This window comes from Lathyrus oleraceus, chromosome 7, assembly GCF_024323335.1.
Source record: "Lathyrus oleraceus cultivar Zhongwan6 chromosome 7, CAAS_Psat_ZW6_1.0, whole genome shotgun sequence".
Taxonomy (NCBI): domain Eukaryota; kingdom Viridiplantae; phylum Streptophyta; class Magnoliopsida; order Fabales; family Fabaceae; genus Lathyrus; species Lathyrus oleraceus.
In genome coordinates, this window is record NC_066585.1 from 283,806,061 (window position 1) to 283,828,164 (window position 22,104).

The 22,104-nt window shown below is 38.2% G+C and overlaps 1 protein-coding gene across 2 annotated transcripts; it reads right to left on the reverse strand.

The window, feature by feature from the left end:
• Window positions 1–284: 284 nt before the first annotated feature.
• LOC127101268 (GATA transcription factor 7) lies at window positions 285–1,882 on the reverse strand. 2 transcript variants are annotated; one of them, XM_051038635.1, is made up of 3 exons: window positions 1,702–1,882; window positions 1,224–1,595; window positions 285–1,133 (listed from the first exon to the last, which is right to left on the reverse strand). In XM_051038635.1, the coding sequence occupies exons 2-3, from the start codon at window positions 1,566–1,568 to the stop codon at window positions 579–581; spliced, it is 900 nt and encodes a 299-aa protein (XP_050894592.1). In that variant the 5' UTR covers window positions 1,569–1,595; window positions 1,702–1,882; the 3' UTR covers window positions 285–578. The 2 variants fall into 2 exon arrangements, with proteins under 2 accessions (XP_050894592.1, XP_050894591.1); XM_051038634.1 differs by having other exon boundaries at window positions 1,224–1,579; window positions 1,702–1,878.
• Window positions 1,883–22,104: the final 20,222 nt, after the last annotated feature.

Below are 22,104 nucleotides of genomic sequence, written 5' to 3' on the forward strand. Positions count from 1 at the left end.
AACTTTTTGAGGCAAATCTCAAACATGGAGATGACCCATCATTGACCCGTAGCTTGTGAGCCTCCCAAAATAAAAGCAAAATCCACTCACCCCCCACTTGACCACTCTACTTTTTAGCACAAAAACACTTTCAGTGGTCTCAATTCAAATATCAATGTTTTTCAATCTCTCTGCCACACCTTTCTTTCTCTCACACACATGCATCATGCATGCACTCATAGATTCTAACACGCACACCGCTGAACTATGTTGAATAATTCAAAATTCCAATCAAAACAAGAAAATTAAATACTCCAACTTGAATTGAGGGCCAAAATGTCCTCATTTTTTAAAAATCTTATCCTAGACTTTAACTATACTAGTAATAGTGTTTCATTTAATTAAACAAATTAACTGCACTCAGAAAATGGGACACAGTCACAGACAATTAATGCCTTCTTCCTAGTCACTCACTACCACTAAGATCATTGACTATTTTACCAAAAAACCCGGTTCAGACCGGTTGGTTCATCGTTTTCTAATCTAACCTTACCTCATCAAGTTATCTTATCACTATCTCAGTCTCGTTCTCAACAAATTCACCAACTCGACGCCATTTGATTCCGGTTCAGACCGGATACCGATTCTTCCGTTTCCGTCTCCTTCCTCCGCCTCATCTCCAGAACCTTACGGTGGCTGTTCGAGTGGATATTTCCGGAAAACGTCGGACTCGAAGCCGGTCTATACTCCGGGAAAAGCCTACCGGACTTATACCGAACACCACAAGCGTTACATAGTGTTTTGGGTCCAAGCGGACCGGTTCTCCATTGTGGCGTTTTTTGTACCTGGCAGTGGCTGCACCGTCTCTGAACCTGAGCTCCACCCGTTTGGGCCTCGGGCTTTTTCCTCTGCTTCTTTGCTCTACACAGAATAGGGTTGAATGACCACATGTTACAGTTGGGCCTTCTAGTCTTGTTGGTTCTAGGCTTTCTGCGGATTAAAGTGAGATGAGAAGTAGCTTTGGTTGGGCTTGGGCTTGGGCCTGGTCTAGGTTCCGGTTCAACCCGGGCTTGAACCGGACACAATAGAGAAAGCTCCGGCAAAGAGTCATCCACAAAGTGAGACACCCATTCCAAATCCGCAACATCATCAGCCTGAGTAAAAAAAAAACGAGTCATGCATTTTTTATTTTAATTTTAATATATATAGAAAAATATATATTTGTAGCATAATTAAACACTCACCGGAACTGCTAATTCGCCGGCAAAAATGGAGTCAGACTCGCCGTTACCGGAAAACATTATGGAATTAGAATTTCCGTCGTCTTCTGTTCGGTCATGCTCAGAGCCAGAGGTGGTGCTGTTTTTCTCATGTTCTTCTTCTTCCTCCTCGTAATTATAAATTTCTTTTCCGACAGAACCATGTTGAAATTCGCCGTTTGAAAAATCAAGCAAGTCATCGACAGAAAAATCTTCACCGACAACAACGTTATTCGCGTTCAAACACAAAATCTCCTCGCTAATCGTTTGTGAAAAAACAGACTCTGTCCTCAAGCTTGGTTTCAACGCTTCCGCCTCCACAATTTCCATTATTCTCTTCTCTACCAAAACAAAACTCTAAATATTATTAGTATTATTGAGTTTCAGAAAGAGTAAATATTAGTAAATATTTAATCTCGGTTGCAAAACGTTACTATTGAATTAAATAAAATGAAAATTTTACCTGATAAAAAAAATAAAAAGTGATGAAGACAGAGAAGGGAAACCGCAAGAGAGTTTCGTTTGGTTTGGAAGCACTGAAATGAGGGCGAAAGAAGCGTTGAAGTATTGGTTTGTAGTAATTATCTAATTCTTTCTCTTGTTTCTTTATTTTCACTATGCACCAATATTTTTCATTTTAAATACGCCACTGCTAAATTTTCCTTCTCATAGAGAGTCATGCACTAATGCACCATAGGTGTGACATTTGGTCAGGTGGTGGGGCTACTCAATTCACTATTATTGATTTTTTTTTTAATTTAGATTTTTATTTATTTATATATTTATGAGTGCAAGATATTTATTGACGATGAACGGCTGGGATTTGTTTTCTCTGGATCATTTTTCTAACCAGTTACAAACAAAGCATTAAAACCAAGTGCCGGTTTTGACTGTTATTAATCAATCACAACCCGTTGGATGAGATGAACGGCTAGGATTGATTCTGTGTTTTTGAAGTTTAAAATGATAAAATCATAATTTGGCGCTATGAGTTTTTAATTTTTAATTTTTAAAGAAACTAATGAAATAAGGAGGAAAGAGGAAACTGAGTGGGTTACTATGTTAGTACTAAACAAAACTTTTTCAGTGTGTTAAAAAAGTTAATTGAATTAATTAACTTAAAGAGGAATCAGACACAAAGATTAGTACAACATTGTTTGGTCGCGTTGATTGCGCCTCGTGATATGGTTAGCTTTTGGACAGTTCTTCCCGCTACTTTGTTTTCTTTTCTGATTTTTCAATGTATGGACGAAAACCAATTCTGTCAAATTACTATTATTTTTATTTTTCCTAAAACTAAATACTAGTTACTACTATTTTATTTATTTATTATAAAGAAAAATAAATTGAATGTGCTAATAAATTGTTAAAAATAAAAATAATTATATTAAAAGTTTTTAAAAAATTGGGTTCTCTATTGCTAACCTAGCCAAAAAGTAGGCAACTTCATTTCTCTTTTTGTGAACAAAATAAAAACTAAAAAATCCTAATGTATGTATACACCTTCACCATTGATTTTACAATTTTTCTAGCTGGTATATAGTGAATCTTGCTAATATTATGTTATGATCAAGTCTCTTAATAGTTTAAGTTTGCATTAAACATTAGATTATATAGAGTATTAAGTCGAACTTATCCATATCATCTTATTAAAAAAATCATAATTTTACGACGGTTGTTTTGTAATTGCTCTTATTCTCCACTTGCGATAGTTTTCACGGTGCTTTTGGACAACCGTCTTTTTATTTTTAAAAAAATAAAAAATAAAATTACGACAATTGGTATGTAATCGCCCTCTTTATCAGGGTGTGACGGTTACTGCACCCACCGTCCTCCTTAAATGCTTCATTTGAAACCTTCACACGCAGGTAATTGAAAATCAGGTCAACGACGGAGAACCGCACCCGTAACCCCCCTAAATGCTTCACATGAACCCTTTAAATGCGAGTAATTGAAATAAAAATGAAGTTCACAACGGTGACCTAACCCGTAGTCCCCCTAATTCCATCGCTCATGAAAACACAGTGAAATAAGATTTCACTTTTTATGTTCTTCTTCTTTCTCAGCTTTTTCAGTTAGTGCACAGCGAAAACGCAATGCTTATGGACAGTGCTTATGGGTATCTCTCAGCTCGCGTCGTCGTCAAAGCAACCACCACCACCACGAATCTTAATAGGTTTGTCTTCTCAAACCCTAATTTCCTTATGCTAATATGTGTGTTTTCCCTTTATATTACTTCTCAAACCTCAGTTTATTTCTTCTTTCTTTCGTTCCCTTGTTGTTAATTATTAAATATTGAATATTTTACTTTGACATAACAGTAAAGGTTGTAGGGTTTAACTCCTCCATTACCTTTAACTTTAGTTACTCGCCTTGGTGTGCTCAAGGTCAGAGGCAAATTATCTCCAGTGAAATCAAATATAAAAGATGGAAAATTGTGAAATCCCTTTTTGAATATCCCTTGATATGATAGTAATAAACTTATGTATCCTGAAAACGGCAATGATAATAGTGTTTTCATATGATAGGTTTGATTTAATTGTGTGATTGTCATTTAGTTGTATTTGATGCTAAAAGAACGATTATGATTATGGTCATCGCAACCAAATCGGGTTCGGGAGTCGATTACGCAAGGGGAAAGTATTAACACATCTCACGATCGTGTTACTCAATGTGAACCGTTTAGTTAGTTATGCGCATTAGTGTTAGCTTTCGAATGTTGACTTTCTCAAGTTATTAAAATGGGGAAAAGAATAGGACTAAAAGGTTTATTTTTTTATTAGGGTGTCTGACGAGACTTTGAATCCTGCTCCTACATATATCCGGTTGCGATGGAGAACTCAAGGCTATGTAGTTCTGGGTAGAAAATGTATGTTTATTGTTTGATTTTAGCGAAAGCTATTTTGTCTCAATCGACAAAAAACATTGCTTACCCAAAACAGTGGATAAGGGAAGATTTGCATCTGGCCGAATGGATAGACATATCAATATTCGTGGGAATACGTCGCTAGCTTACTCACACATAAAAGTGGACGAATCATTGTCATGCATCGTCTCGAGACGAAATACCTTTTGTTTGAAGAAAATGTTTGAAGGTCGTTGTGTGGCGGTGAGAAAAAGAGTTTGATTTGTTAGATATCTTTTTATGGGTGATGACGAGAGCTCAGATGGTCGAGAACTACATCTCGTATCCCAACTCTCAGGAGCTCGTGGGCTACACCATATTCCTTTTTCATCTTATTTATGAAAAGATTCTAATATTTTTAGGTATTTTTGAGGTTTATTGAGAAAAAGCACTCGATGTTGATCGAGGTTTGTTTTGAGTTATGCATTTTTTGGAGGAGGATGAATGTTTGGATGGTCGAGAACTACATCTCGTTTCCCAACTCTCAGGAGCTCGTGGACTACACTCTATTCCTTTTTGTCTGATTTTATTGAAAAGTGTCAAATAATAATTAGGTATTTTTGATTTTTGATTTGGGAAAAGAGTTTGACGTTGGATCAAGTGTTTGATTAACGTTTGCAAAAAAAATTGATTTGAGGGTTTGAATGATGGTTTGAAATGGTTTGGTATTTATTTGGGAAAAGGGGTTTGATGTTGGATCAAACATTATATTTTTTCTTGATTTGAAAATGGTTGATTCTACGCTAATCTTGAATTAATAATTAACTAACGCAATAAGAACAAAATAAGGAAAAGCAGTAAAATTATTACATGTCATGAGAATGAGGGTACATTTTTTCGAATGGGGATATAATAAAGCGATTAAAATACAAGCCCATTAAACAAGTAAATGTAAACAACAAGGATCTCATTATAAGAAGGCCCAAGATAAAGCCAAGGGACCAGAAATACACTGAAATCTAGAGTTCCAAATTTAGCTCTAAGCTAACTTAAAATGGATTCATGTTGGAACCATTCTATAAGAAATCAAGCAAAAAAAAGGATATTACAAAGTAGAATTTGCAACTCAATGAGAAATATCGCAACTCGGTAAACTATATACAATATTTACAATGGAAAAATAAATCGACACTATAGTATTGAATTTAGCTTAAGCTAACTTAAGGTGGATTCATATATGAATCACTCTATAAGAAGCCGAGCAACCGAATATATGCATCCAACTAATTTTGAAAAGCTAACTTGGATTTAAAATCTGAAATCACAACGCAATAATAAATCAAACAGCAGCAACCACAATATTATTTACAAAAAAATACACCATATTATTTGGAGTAAATGCTAAACCGTTAATGGGCCAAATGTACATAAGAAAAGTCCAATATCTAATCTAAATTCATTTTTATAGTGACAAATACATAAAAAAAAACATAAAATGAATAAAATAAGGAATTAAACAAAATAAAAAAGAAAAGACATGTTTGACTTATTCAAACCAAACCAAACCAAAGCTCTCTTATGGCCATGCTTCAAACTTTCAACAAACAGAAACAAAACATTTCTCACTAAAAAAAATAGGCTTAACATTCCTCTCTTTTAAACACAATTAAAGAAAATGAAATGAAATTAAAATAAAACGTGAATGAAAAGCAAGGGAAGAGATGGATCGAGTGGACGGTGGTTCGTTGATGAGAGTGAAGTAGCGGATGGTTTATGTTGCTAAAGGGTTGGAAGCAGTGGATAATGAGGTTGGTTCCGGTAGTTGTGATGTGGGTTGTTTAATGTGTGTTGGTGGTACGTGAGAACGAGGTCGAGTAAAGGTGTAGGTTGGGAAGAAGATGAAGTGAAAAATTAAAGGGTGGAGGAAAAAGAGAGTAGTTCGCTAAATGAAGAAGAGAGGAAAGAAGGAGAAGAGAGGAATGAGGAAAAAAACAAAGGGGATTGTGTTTTGACCAAGAGAAAAAATATGAAAATGTTGCATCTTTGTTACTCTCAGACCCTCATTTCTATTTTGAAAAATGATTTTTTTTAGAAATCAGCACCCATACCTTTTTACGTTGCGTGTGAACATTTTTGTGTTCCCTCAATTGCATCAGCCAAGTTACTATATATATGATGGTAATATGGTTTTGAATTAATTTTGAAAGTCTAAAAATGCCCTTAACTAGTGTTATTAGTGTAAAAATGAATTTTAAAAAAACTAAATCAAATAAAACTAAACTAATATAAATAATCAAAATTGAATCGAAACAAAAATATGGAAAATTCTATTTAATTATTACAAATATTTTAACAATAAAAATAAAAGGAATTAAAATGAATAAAAAACGGGCGTAATAATACTCGAAAAGTTAAACTGAATGCACCAAAATGATCAGTGTGGAATAAACCTTTGGAAAACATACAGGTTTTGATCAAATTTTGAAGTAAAAGTAACCGGTTAAATAGACTCAAGCTGATCAAAATGTGACCGAAAAAGGAGTCAAAAAATAAAATGAGCACACCAAGTTAAATCACCTGAATCGTAGATTAATAAAACTGATGTCTGCAAGCTCGATTTCAAAAAAAATCGCCTACGAATTTCACGTACATTTGAAAATTGATTCAACTGGTTTGTCTGTAAATACATCTTGTTGTATGCCATTATACCTTTCCAGCGCATATTTATCTGTCCATTTTCGTTAAGAAATGAACATTTTATGATGCTTTGAACATGGCCAGTTGGGAATGTAAAATGAAGAAGATGAAAATGCAGTATTTAAATAGACAAATGTTGCTTTGTTTCTAATTTTCTCTTTTAATCTCTCTTTTTTATAGTATTAAAAATACACATTTAAATAGACATTTTTAATAGATAAATATCATTTTAATTGGATTTAGTTTTGGTAGAATTTAATTAATTAGGATTAGCTTTTAATTAAATTTAATTGTTAATTTCTTTTTAATTTCATTTCATGTTTACTTAGACATTAGAATTGACATGATTAAATTTTAATTTTTAATGTCTTGATTCTTTTCCATAATTCCACGTGTTTAATATGTTTTTAACATGATATTTTCCCTTGATTAGTTGATCAAGTTCACCCTTGATCAATTAGTTACACTTGATATTGAACTTTGTTTTGACTTTCTCCTGGAAAAAAATTTGAACCCCTTAGGACTCATATTCAATTGAGTAATCATAAGTCTCTTGATCACTTGATTGAATCGGAACTTTTACACTTGCATATGATTCTTCAAGTCATAGTCAAGTCAAGTTTCACATTCAAGACTCTGAATACTATAAGCATGGAGGCTGAAGCATTGTTCAAGCACAACAAAGGTCAACACTTGTCAATCCTAATTCAAGTTGTGTTCCATGAGCCTTAAGTAATAGAGAAAGGATGAGAGTGGAGAATTCAAATCCTCATTCTGAATATCTTTAGGTATGGGACGGGTGACCCAGTTTCTCATCGTATTCACCTCTATTCATAGACTTTAGCACAATTAAAATTAAATGATTTTCAAGGCTCCTTCCACAACAAGCAACACTACATCATCATAATCAACAATTAGGATCTTTTATCAGCAACTTGTCAAACATGATTCAAGTTGTATGCCATGAGCCTTAAGTAACGAAGAATAATGAGAGTGGATCATTCATATCCTTCTCTAGAATATCTTTGGGTACGGGACGAATGACCCAGTTGCTCAAGGTATTCGTCTTTGTTCATAGATTTAATGCAATTCGAGTCAATTAATTGACAAGGTCTTCTTCAAGCACATCAATCACTCTGTCCTTTTTAGATCACTAATCATACTCTCATTGACATTCAAATATCATTTGGATTAATCCCCTTGTGGTCAAGTCTTTAAATCCTAATCAATCCACCCAATCACGGTTTTCATTATTAGTCCTCTTGTGCTTAGGTCAATTCTCTTAATCATTGTTTTCCTTATCAATCCTCTTGTGCTTTGGCAAACTCTTATTCACTGTGAGGCTTATCAGTCCTCTTGTGCTTAGGCTCACTCTATTCAATCATTGTTTGTCTTATAAGACCTCTTGTGCTTAGACAAATCCCTTTGAGCTTATTTTCCTTATCAATCCTCTTGTGCTTTGGAAAACCCTTATTCATTGTGAGCCTTATCAGTCTTCTTGTGCTTAGGCCCCCCGTATTCAATCATTGTGTGCCTTATCAGTCCTTTTGTGCTTAAGCCCACTCTACTCAATCATTGTTTGTCTTATAAGACCTCTGGTGCTTAGACAAACCCCTTACAACTCTTTTGCCTTGTAAGCCCTCTCGTGTGTTGGCAAATCATCTCTTATTCATGGGTTTTCTTGTCAGACCTTGTGCTTAGACAAACCCCTTTTCTTTCTTGTTTGTCTTATCAAACTTTGTGCTTAGACAAACCCATTTTCTTTCTTGTTTGTCTTGTCAGACCTTGTGCTTAGACAAACCTTTCTTTATCTTGTTTGTCTTATCAGACCTTATGCTTAGGCAAACCCCTCTCTATCTTGGTTGTCTTGTCAGACCTTGTGCTTAGACAAAATCCTTTTCTTCTTGGTTGCCTTGTCAGACCTCGTGCTTAGGAAAACCTCTTTCTCATGCATTGTTTTCCTTGTCAGACCTCGTACTTAGGCAAATGCTTTCTTCTTGCATGGTTAGCTTGTCAGACCTTGTGCTTAGATAAACCCTTTTCTTCTTAGTTGCCTTGTCAGACCTCGCGCTTAGGCAAACCTCCTTCTCATGCATTATTTTCCTTGTCAAACCTCGTACTTAGGAAAATGCTTTCTTCTTGCATGGTTGTCTTGTCAGACCGTGTGCTTAGACAAACCATTTTCTTCTTGGTTTCCTTGTCAGACCTCGTGCTTAGGCAAACCTCCTTCTCATGTATTGGTTGCCTTATCATACCTCGTGCTTAGGAAAATGCTTTCTTCTTGCATGGTTGTCTTGTCAGACCTTGTGCTTAGACAAACCCTTTTCTTCTTGGTTGCCTTGTCAGACCTCACGCTTAGGGAAACCTCATTCTAATGCATTATTTTCCTTGTCAGACCTCGTGTTTAGGAAAATGCTTTCTTCTTGCATGTTTTTCTTGTCATACCTTGTGCTTAAACAAACCCTTTTCTTCTTGGTTGCCTTGTAATACCTCACGCTTAGGCAAACCTCCTTTGTATGCATTATTTGCCTTGTCATACCTCGTTCCTAGGCAAATGCTTTCTTCTTGCATGGTTGTCTTGTCAGGCCTTGTGCTTAGGCAAACCCTTTTCTTCTTGGTTGCTTTGTCAGACCTCGCACTTAGGTAAACCTCGTTCTCATGCATTGTTTGCCTTGTCAAACCTCGCTCTTAGGAAAATGCTTTCTTCTTGCATGGTTGTCTTGTCATACCTTATGCTTAGACAAACCCTTTTCTTCTTGGTTGCGTTGTCAAACCTCACGCTTAGGCAAACCTTTTTCTCATGCATTATTTTCCTTATCAGACCTCGTGCTTAGGCAAATGCTTTCTTCTTGCATGCTTGTCTTGTCAGACCTTATGCTTAGACAAAATCTTTTCTTCTTGGTTTCCTTGTCAGACCTCACACTTATGAAAACCTCCTTCTCATGCATTGTTTTCCTTATCGGACCTCGTGCTTAGGCAAATGCTTTCTTCTTGCATGGTTATCTTGTCAGGCCTTGTGCTTAGACAAACCCTTTTCTTCTTGTTTGTCTTGTCAAACCTTGTGCTTAGACAAACCCCTATCTATCTGGTTTGTCTTATCAGACCTTGTGCTTATACAAACTTTTCTCTATATTGTTTGTATTACCAGATCTTGTGCTTAGAAAAACCTCTCTCGTTTTCCTTATCAGTCCTCGTGCTTAGGCAAACTCCCTTCTTTTGCTGAATTTGCCTTATCAATCCTCGTGCTTTGGCAAACTCTTTTCTTTTGCTTTGTTTGCCTTAGCAGTCATTGTGCCTTAGGCAAACCCCCTTCTTTTGATTTATTTTCCTTATCAGTCCTCGTGCTTAGGAAAACTCTCTTCTTTTTCTTTGTCTGCCTTATCAGTCCCCGTGCTTAGGCAAGTTCTTTCTTCATACATTATTTGTCTTGTCAGACCTTGTACTTAGACAAACCCCTATCTATCTTGTTTGTCTTATCAGACCTTGTGCTTAGACAAACTTCTCTCTATCTTGTTTGTCTTATCAGACCTTGTTCTTAGACAAAGCTCTCTTTATCTTGTTTGTCTTATCAGACCTTGTGCTTAGACAATCCTTTCTCTATCTTGTTTTTCTTATCAAACCTTGTGCTTAGACAGACCTCTCTAGTTTGCCTTATTAGTCCTCTTGCTTAGGAAAACTCCCTTCTTTTTCTTTGTTTTCCTTATCAGCCCTCGTGCTTAGGAGAACCCTCTTCTTTTGCTTTATTTGCCTTATTAGTCCTCGTACTTAGGAAAACTCTCTCTTTTTGCTTTGTTTTCCTTATCAGTCCTCGTGCTTAGGCAAGTTCGTTCTTCATATATTATTTGTCTTGTAAGACCTTGTGCTTATATAAACCCCTATTTATATTGTTTAGCTTGTCAGACCTCGTGCTTAGGCAAACACTTTCTTCTTGCATGGTTGTCTTGTCAGAGCGTGTGCTTAGACAAACCCTTTTCTTCTTGGTTTTCTTGTCAGACCTCGTGCTTAGGCAAACACTTTCTTCTTGCATGGTTGTCTTGTCAGAGCGTGTGCTTAGACAAACCCTTTTCTTCTTGGTTTTCTTGTCAGACCTCGTGCTTAGATAAATGTTTTATTCTTGCATGATTGTCTTGTCAGACCTTGTGCTTATACAAATCATTTTCTTTCTTGGTTGCCTTGTCAGACCTCGTGCTTAGGCAAACCTCTTTCTCATACATTGTTTGCCTTGTCAGACCTCGGGCTTAGGCAAAACTCTTCTTCATACATTGTTTGCCTTGTCAGACCTCGTGCTTAGGCAAACACCCTCTTTTGTCTCTTTAGGTATACCATCTATTGGTTAACGTCGCGATATTTGATTCAGATACACGCATTTTTTTGTTGTTTTTAGGCTAATCACCATCTATCGGTTCATTCCCCATTTTTTTATTCTCTTTGGCTAACTAACATCTATTAGTTAATGCCATATTCTTTCTATTCAAGCGACTTTCTTTGCCTCTTGGCAACCCAATCAAATCTTCTTTCTTTGTTCCGTATTAGTTCCATGAACTACGGAGGTCTAACTTTCTCATTACACAATGAGAATATGTAGGCACGAGGGTTCGAATCCTCCGCGATCACATTCATCTTTATTTCTTCTTCTGCCTTAGGGCATCATCAATATCTTCCATCATCATTTATTCAATGCCTACTATCTTCATTCACTTCATGTTATATACTCTTATCTTTGAGCCAAATACACTACCTCTTTGAGCTCCATCCAGTGTCTTCTTGTGAATCAAGAGATGTTTGCCCTGATACCAAACACTTATTTCTCTTTGTTTTCGGTTGTACCGTATAGTGGTTAATGCTTCAGGCTATACCACATATTGGTTAATTCCAGTTTTACTCTTGGGTTCATATTTCATCCTTTTTTGAAGTCAAACAATATTATATTTGGTTTAAACCATACCTTTATCACTCTTCTTTAACCTCCTGCTATTAGTTTTATGAACTACAGAGCTCTGAATTCCTTAATGCACTATAAGGATACGTAGGCATGAGGGCCTTAATCCTCTCCGAGCACTTTATATACTATTTTTATTTTCCCTTTATCCTTTTGCGAGTAATCTTTAGATATAACACCTATTCAAGTATAGAATAATCAAAACGGTTCCCGTTGAGTACAACAGATGTGAGGGATGTTAATACCTTCCCCTTTCATAACCGACTTCCTTACATGTTATCTATTTCCCCCAGGTTGTATCGATGTTTTCCCTTTCCTTCGGGAATAAATAAAGTTCGATGCCGACTGTGTTGTATATTTTAACGTGTGATGCGTTCAAGTATATTTCTTCTAGCTTTGGGTGGCTTTAGTGGTGGTGGAGGATATTTATTGGCATTGTAGGTAAGGTCCGGTGAAACTATTGAAATTAATCGAGAAGATGACTCTCTAAATGAAGTGGTTTTGAAAAACATGTGATAGCCTTACAGAATGCATATGTGTTTATCCTTGCATCATGGGATTTCCCTATAGTCTTTGAGAAGCGTGAATCTAGAGATGTTGGTGGAATCACAAAGTTAGTATTATCTTGAAACTTGTTTCTGTTGAAGGGGGCCTTGGCCATGAGTGTCGCATCGCGCGAAAAACCGGCGGGAAAAGAAAGAAACAAACAGAGCCGCCACCGTGCGTTATTTATCCCAAAAGAGGGAAAGGAAACGCTCGAAGTAAACCTGGGAAAGAACATGGTCTCGCGACCAAAGAGGATGGGTTCGGGAGTCGGTTATGCGAAGGGAAGGTGTTAGGCACCCTACGCATCCGTAGTACTCTACGGGATCCACGCACAAAAGGAAGGAATATTGGTTGCTAAACACTGCTCAAACACACACACGCACTGGCTGAAAAGAGACAAAAGAAACTGACTGAAACCGAACTCGGCAGGACATCGTATCCTGGGCCTACTTAGTCTATCAGACATAGACATCAGAGTCGAAGTAGTTCGGACTGGGGAAACGACACATGCTCGCTAGGATATCGCATCCTATGCATACGTATCTTCTCGGACGAGAGAAGAATCAGAGCATTCGTAGCTCGGCTGACACGCACACAAACAAACAAAGCACAGGCAAACGTGGAGCCCGACTGCCAATCACTGGACTTATGTCAGCATCCGAACCTAAACACACGCAAAGAGGCAAACATGGAGCCCAAATGCCAATCACTGGACTTACATTGACGTCCGAACCTAAACGCACACAACAGATAGATAGGGAGTCGGGGACTCAGCCTATAACTGTCAAACAACACAAACAGACAGCAAATGCTAAGGAGTACGAGGACTCGAGCCTAGCAACGGTCAAACAACACAAACACAAAGAAAAAGGGCGCCCGGAGAGATCAGCTCAATCTCCTGCCTACATACTTCATCTGGTATGAAGATCAGGGCGATGTAGTTCCCCTACGCAGGGACAAAGGTTCTAGCCTAACCAGATAACAGAGGGAGACACAACTCTAGGGAGACTACGACTCGAGCCTAGATGTTGTCATGCAAAGTCAACCCTAAGTTAAGGTTTCTAGCTAAATGGCACAAGGGCCAACCTATCCTAGACAAGGCTTGCACAGGAAGCAAGGGTCTCGATTGCAACTAGGGCAAGAGAAAGGGGATATCTCAATCACAACAGGGGTGAGAGAAAAGAGTTAGTGTTAGTGGTTAGTCAAACTCGGCAAGACATCGCGTCTCGTGCCTACGTATCTCACCTGAACGTGAGAATCAGAGTTGCCGTAGTTCGGCCGAACAGTTCTAAGTATGGCTCACACAAGGGTTAAGCCGCACAGACTTGACTTGCACAGGAAGCAAGTCCAGCACAAACCTATTGCACAAGGGCAAACCTAAACTAAAGCCTAAAGAGGCAAACAAAGCAATCACAAACACATACGGCATAAGATAAACACACCAACAAGGGGGCTCAAACATCAAAGGTTAGGCACTAGGGCCAACTGGAATAGGGTGAGTGTGCTCTTAACCTTGCCATTGAGAGGCTAAGGTGAAGCAGATGAAAGGAGATGAGGGGTGTGCCTCATTGCTTCTATCCCTGGCCAGGGAGAGCACTTGACAAGAATGTGTGGGTTCAGAAAGTGGGAACCCTTCTACACATTTAAAACTGACTCAACTGTGCAATTGCACAAGATCTTGGGTTTTTATCTGAATTGCATCAACACAGTAGTGTGAGCAAGACAGAAGACACACTGAATAGTGGGGGATAGACTGCATATCCCTACCTTCCACCAATTGCCTCTTCACTTAGGAGGTCTTTGACTCTGTACAGGGACAAAGTAAACATACACAGGCATTGCCTCTTAAGGAGGACTTCAGACAGTTTGCCCGGCCAAAATAACAAGCCGGGACTCCAGACTACATGAAGAAGAAATGTTTATACCTCAAAGCAAATGCTAAATAGCAAAGCAAGCAAGTTCAGAGAACTTAAGCAACTAAAGTACCTGAAAAAGTCAAAACAATCAGCAAACAGTTCAAAAGTTTAAATCAAAAAGAAATGGCAAACAGTCAACACAGGGGATCAACTGTGCAAAGCAAGACTCAAGTTACATGAGTCACCTACAAAACAAAAGGTTAGCACAATATAGACAAACAAACATCAATCAAATTGGTATGATCTTGGAAGCACCATGCTCAACCTGAAACAGATGAACTCAACATAAGTCCAAAGGACCACTAGGGCTAGCCTAGGGTCAAAGATGAAAGAAAAAGTCAAGGCAGCAAGGAAAAGTCAACTCAAAGTCAAAGTCAACCAATTAGAAAGCAATCACAATTGAGCCCACATTCAAATCATGCATTATGATCATTTCATGAACATTTGAAGTCAAAGCATGGCAAAGGAAAGCATATAAAAGTCAACAGAATGACTTCATTCAAAAGTCAACTCAAGCAATCTCAAAAATCATCAAATACATCACACTCAATCCTAACATCTAACATGGTAGACATGTAAAATTTCATGGCGTTTGGATGAGAGGAAAGCAGTCAAGTAAAATCATGAAGTCAAACCAAATTCAAGTAAGCATGGTGAAAGTCAACAAGCATGGGTCAACTTCAAAAAATCATATCAATTTGAAAACAGAAGAGAAATGAATGAGATTAACACCAATGCAAAGCTTGACATGTCTAGTTTTCACATATGAAATTTCATGGACATACAATATGATTTGAGAATTTCACAAAGGATTTGGCAAGGCATAGCACAAAAAGTCAACAAATGACTAGGCATGGAAGAAAATTCTCAATTAAATGGAAAACAGCATGATTAATTCCAAGAAAATTCATACATGAAATAGACATACAAGGTATCATTCATGCAAAAAATGGGGTCATTTGGATGTGGGGAAGTGTGTGAACAAAATTTGTGAAAATACATGATCATGGTATGACACCCAATGCAATACACAACTTCAAAAATTCATAACTCTCAATCCACCAATGATAAATGCACAAAGTCTATATGGAAATGAAGGTCAAGGAGTCTATTTTCACCACAAAAAATCTCAAAGGCATTGGATATAACATGAGTATTTCACAATTGAAATGGCCAAGGGTATCATTCATGCACACATGTTGAGAAAATAATTGTCAATTAAAAACCAACCAATGAAAAATAATTAAAATTCATAATTAAATAATAGACTCAATCATGAACATCATGGAAAAAGAATCATAATTTTTGGATGAAAAATGAATTAGAAAATAATTGTTGAAGTTGGATGAAATAATGTAGCAAGCATGAACAAAAGGCAAGGCAATTGGTCAACATAAGTCAAAGGAATGGCAATTGTGTAATATTCAGCATTACTAATTGAAACGGCATCGTTTCAGGGGCGGCCAGGAAATGTTCTGATTGGCCCGCCCCTAATGAAACAGTAGCAAATGAAACAACAGCCAATGAGCTCCAAGGTTTCTGGAAAATCTTGCAGGGAACTAGGGTTTGGCAATGGCATCGTGTTTTCATGTCCATACAAAATTCAAACAGCATACAACAATCATCATGCAATTAAATGAGCACAAATCATGAACACTAACATCATGCATCACCAGCCAACAACAACACAAGCATGAATCATGAGCTTTTTCTGGGCAGGGCAAGGTTAACAGCAGCAATATTCATTCATCATTCATCACTTAAAATCATCAACCATAAACAAATTTCCAATGGACCTATTCACACAGCATGGCAACCAAACAAAAATGTTCATACAGCATCCTAACAACAACCAAACCAACAATTCATTCGAGCAAATTCTGGGCAGGTAAAAGGCATGTGCAACAGGGTATTCACATTCATCATCATGCACTTAAAAATTCTATGCGCCCAGAAAACAAAATCAGATATGTCAACCTCATCAATAAACCCTAAGCAACAAGAATATGGTGTGCATTTTCAATAAATCAAACCCAACAAAGCAAATCGATGAAAAATGCATATGTTCACCAAAATAGAAATCAAGATTTCAGACAGCATACTCGACCATTTTAGTTCATTCAAAGCTTAAATCAACCTATTAAACAAGATCTACATGGAACATGGCATGGCTTTGGATAATAAGGAATTCGAAAAAATACCAATGATGGAGCAAGATGATGACGCAGTGGTGTATTGAGGGTATTGTGTTGAAACAGATGCTCTATTGCCCTTGCAATGATGGAGAATGGAGTTCCCTTGGCTCAAATACGCTCGGAGATGAACAAACAATGACTTGCCATGGTTGATAGCTTGAAAAATGCAGAACAAAAGGAGGTGCTCCAGTTGACAAATGATGCTCAAAAGCACTCCCAAACAATGTTTAGATGATGGAGGCAGCAAGAGTTACTCGTGTGCTTTGAGGTTTTTGCTCAGAATTTTTCCAAATGCCCATTTGCAAGAAGAGAGTGAGAGTGTGTTTTATGTCATGTGGCTGCAAAACTTAGGGTTGCAATCAGCAGAGGCAAGGCTTTATGTAGTCTGTTTAAGCTCCACTAATGAAATGCTAAACCAATTATGTCTTAATGAAGCATTTTTGCATTTTGCTAATTGACATGTAAGTGGAATGGAGGGTGTGTTTGTCTGCACGATTATGGGCTGGAAAGGCTGCAGAAGGACATTCCAATTGCTGTTTTTATTCTGTACTAGAATGCTGTACTTGCCTTGCATTTGTATAGCTATTTGCACCATTGGCCTACTTTGCATTTTGATTCAAAAATGGAGTGTAATGGTGTTATGAACATGCTTTTAAGCTTGAGACAAGTCACAAATATGGTTTAGAACATTTCTCAATTGGTCAAGTCAAGAAAAAGTCAAAGAAGCAAAAAGTCAAAGTTTGGTCAAACTTTGAATTTAAATGAAAAAGGTCCAAAAATGCCATTTTGATTGGCAAGGTTTTAGGTCATGAAATTTATATTTTTGGAAAGAGGATGAAAAATGTGGTTTGTAGGAAAAAAACCCCACCAAATTTGGCCTTATGGTTTGGGAGATATGCTCAGTTGAAGTTCAAAAATTGATGAAAATGATTTGATCATATCTTGACAACCACACATGGGATTTGAGAGTTCTTGGACTTTTTGAAAATGGGAGAACAAGATCTTCAACTTTCATGTTGGGCAAAAATTCATTTGGAGCTTGTATCATGATGAAAGTTGAGGATCAAGAAGTTTCTATTTTTGGCAGTTGAAATTACAGGTCCAGTTTCTATTTTGGGAATTTTTCTGATTTGCTTCAAATTCTTCCATGATGTTGATTGCCATGATAGATGAGGCTTATATAAGCATGAATGAACTCCTTCAAACCAAATTCATCCATCAAATCCACAAAATCAACCACAGTTGACCAACTTTGACTTTCTGGGGCTTTGGACTTGACTGTGCACTTCTGATGAATTCCAAACCCTAGTTCCTTGAGAACTTGACTTCAAATGATGTCCCAAGACATATGAACTCTTGATGATTGATCATGGTGCCCAAATTCCACAAGAATGGCCACCATCCACTGCTTTGATTGATTGTTGACTGTTTAGGGTTTTGGCTTGTCTGTGCATCGACTGATGACCTCTGAGCCTTCAACCCTTGACTTGAACACTTCAAAAAGACCTTCAAGGCATGTGAACTTGTTGGACAAACCCTAGGGCTTTGATTCCTTGAGAAACATCCTTGCTTGACTGGTTGACTGATCTCCTGATCAGTTTGACCTAATTCTTGCTTGCTTGCTCTTGAGGCAACTGAGGACAATGCAAATGTTATGCAATGGATCATGATATGCTATGACCTAATATGAGATGATATGTACAATGCTAGGTGCAAATTTGAGGTGCTACAGCTGCCCCTATTCAATCAGCTGGGAACCCGAACGGATGATAGCAATTGCTGTCAGACTTTCAGGGTAGACAGGGATTGAATACAAAAGAACCGTAGAAATTTGCACCGACTGAATATAATACAAACAATGCCTGTTAGGATCGGCAAAGAAACAGTCTTGAAAGAACAATCCGTCTGGCACGGAAAAGAAATCGGCCTGAATACCGAAACAGAAACGTCGACCTGGATACCAAAATAAATGGTAACACAGGGGTAACCATGGCTTGAGCGCTGTAAGCACATCGACCTGATCGTCGGAAACTTCTTCGGTCTGAAAACCGGCAAAATTGGCCTGAGTGCCAAAGCGTGAATTGGTTTGTGTTCCAAAACACTCAACATCCTGAAGAGGGCTAGAAAAGCAGTCTTGTTAAAGGATGGACATTCGATTTTACCAGAAATACGAATCTTACTCGGCTGGGGAGGACGACTTCGACCCAAGAGCGCATGAGACATATTATCTATTGCCGTCAAAACGTAGATAATAACCTCGCATGGAAGATTATCCATAACCGGGTTGTAGGTTGTTAAATGAATAATCGACCGAAAACATCCTGAAGGGAGCAAAGGTAAACTTGTTAAAGGATGAAACATTCGATTCCACAAGGAATACGAATCTTACTTTGCTGGTGATAACAATCGAAGGATTGACCAAAGAGTGCATGAGATATATTATCTATAGCCGTCAAAACGTAGATAATAACCTCGCATGGAAGATTATCCATAACCGGGTTGTAGGTTGTTAGATGGATAAACGACCGAAAACATCCTGAAGAGAGCAAAGGCAAACTTGTTAAAGGATGAACATCCGATTCCACCAGGAATACGAATCTTACTCTGCTGGTGATAACAATCGAAGGATTGACCAAAGAGTGCATGAGATATATTATCTATAGCCGTCAAAACGTAGATAATAACCTCGCATGGAAGATTATCCATAACCGGGTTGTAGGTTGTTAGATGGATAAACGACCGAAAAGAAAGGCATCTGGGTACCAGGCTAGGTATGCAAAAGATGACCAATCAAGGGAGGATAAAGTTGCTTACTCGGAGCAAGTATCCAAAAAGAAGGTGAAGAACCAATGGGGACAATACTGCTTGATCAAGGCAAGTATCCAAAGGGGACAAGACCATTAATACCACAAAGAGGGGATTACATCTACCGTTTTGTAGGCAGAAAACCACGGAAAAGGTAACCAGTCATCATCGGGATGAGCACAAAGGGCTAACTCCAACAAGGGGAGGAACGTGGGATTTTACAACTACCAGCTAGTGGGTAGAAAACCACACAGATAGGACTTACAGCTACCGGTTTGTAGGTAGAGGCCAAACAAATTCCACTGAGGATAAGATGAATGAGTGCCGGTTAGTGAGCGACTATTCATTTATGCCCCAGGGAAGCACAAGAGACAGCCAATAGGAAACCAATTTAGGATTGATCCAAAAAGGCAGACTGAAACAAGACTCCTCCTAATGAGGGAAGAACTCAATAGGGAAAACCCATCCCGTATAGGGAGGGAACGGAAGCAACCGTCATCCACGAGGATGTATCTCATTGGGGAAATGGCAGGAAAGGGTAGACACTTTCTGCTTAAGGGGTAGACTCTACATGGAGAGATCAGACACACCCACATTTGCTTGAGGAAAATCTACTGGAGAGATTTGTATTACCAAATAGCAGGAGGTAACAATCAACAGATACCCGACAACAGCTGCAACATGAGTACCTGAATGCTATGATTATGCATGTATGCATTATGCATGATGAATGTATGATGAATGCTGACAAACAGACACACAGGTCCGGGAATCAACCGTCCGGAGAGAAAACCAAAGTCCTCATCCCGCAGGGGAGGAAGAGCCACAAGACGCTTCCGGAGGGATCGTCAGTCGCAACCGGAGAACAGAGTTCAACATACAAGCGTATGCGCCACAACAACTTGTGCTGGAAATCAGGGATACCAAGAAGCAACCAGATTTCTGATGAGGAATACAAAAGCATTGATAAAGCTCATCATGCCAACAACTCCGCTAGGGGATCCATCTGAGGGAATGCCGGATTACAGGAATGTCGACCCTCTGGATACTGAATCTTCAAAGAAAAACACCCATGTTGGTGGAGGGGAAAACTGGCCTGCTGGAGAGGCGAAAGTTGAAGTCTTCAGTGAACACTCTGCTAGGGGAGTTGCCCCACAATAACGTCCGAAACAGCAAACTTGCTGGGGATGCCCCACGGTGGGGTTCAAACAGCACTCTACTGGGAATGTCCCACAATAGAGCTAACAGGGATTTGGAGGAAGAATCTGTACTGCCGGGAACATGAAGATGAACAACTTCAAACAACACTGCATCGGGCAACTTCACTGAGGAGAAACCATACGAGGTTCTGCAGGATAAAGATACAGTCATGCTCGAGATACGAACAATTGTCTTACCTGTTGGTAATCATACCACCCCGGGAGAGCACTGTGGGTCTCCTAAGTATCCTTCTATCATTGTGAATGTTCACTTTGTTTAAGAACAGTTTTTTTTGAAAAATTTGTTTATTTTGAAAACAATGATACTTTATCAATTAAAACATGCAAAACGTTTGTTGAGTAAAAACAAATAAGAGTGCAAATAATTGGATAAAAGCTCAAATCGATGTGATGGAATGGTAGTCTGCAAAGGGCGAGACTCCATAGATCTGTGCAAGTTGAAATCGGTGATGTATATTGGAGAGGGCTACATTGAACATAATGACCTTTCCTCTACCATTCTGAATTTTCGATGTATTCGGAGCTTCAGTCGACGACGAATCGAGAATCCCTGACGGATGACAGATGTACAGCACAGTCTTGTCAAGATGCAGTTACTTGCCAAATCCCTAATTTTTGCCTAGATTGCCCCAGTGTGAGGTGTTCAATCTAGCGGGATGCAAATTCTCTTTTTTTCAATGTCTCTAACTTTTGCCTGGATCGCCCTTTCGGGTTTTCAATCCACCGAGACGCTCCTTTTTGCCTAAGTCGCCCTTTGGGGTGTTCGACTTAGCGAGCTTTTGATTTTTGTTTTAGGCGAAGTATTTCTTGACTGCATCTGGATTCACAGGACGAGTGAACTTCTTCATCCATTGTTGTAAGTGTTAAAGCATTGCCTGGAGAGGCTCTCTTGAAAACATATGGACGTTCCTAGCTTGGAGTCCACTTGCCCCTGGAATCGGGTGTGAAAGACAAGACTTTCTTGAGCACAAGGTCCCTCGGAACACACGAGGCTTAATCTTCTTGTCGAATGTTTTTTACTCTCTGCTGATATGACTGACCATGACACATGGCAGTTGATCTCTTGTTTTCGATCGAATTCAGCATCAGTCAACTTGGGACTTTGAGGGTGCTATTTTCTCTTTTGTTTTTTCTTTCTTTTTTCTTTCTTTTGATTTGCTTTTGGTTTCTTTTGATTAGGTTTTGCACCCTCCTCTTTCTTTTTTTCTTTTTTTTTCTTTTTTTTTTTGATAATGCCCCAGTTGGCTGTTCTGCTGATTCTCGAGATGCAGCTGAGTGTGATCTTCTTTTTTTGCTCAAGAAGTCGGGAAATCTCGTCAGGAATCCCTTCAACATCATCTTCTTCCACTTCGAATACAGGGAATTCAAAATTGGGAGATGACGTCCGATCACTATGTTCAATGGGTTTGAGAAACAACCTGCATAATGATTTAGAGATGAAAAGCTTTTTGAAAAACAAACAAGACAATCGTTATGCAGATGAAAAGATTGCTTTTATTCTTGTTTTTTAGGGTTTTTTGTGATCACCAATTTCATGCAAAAGTGAAAAGGGAAAATAAATGGAAAAACACATGTTTTAACATGAATTTATTTGAATGAAAATATCATTGCACAAAATGTTGCCAACAATGTCATCACTTCTCCTTTTGGCATGGGAGAAGGGTTTTTAAGCAAAGTGATTATTACAAAAACTTATGAACAAC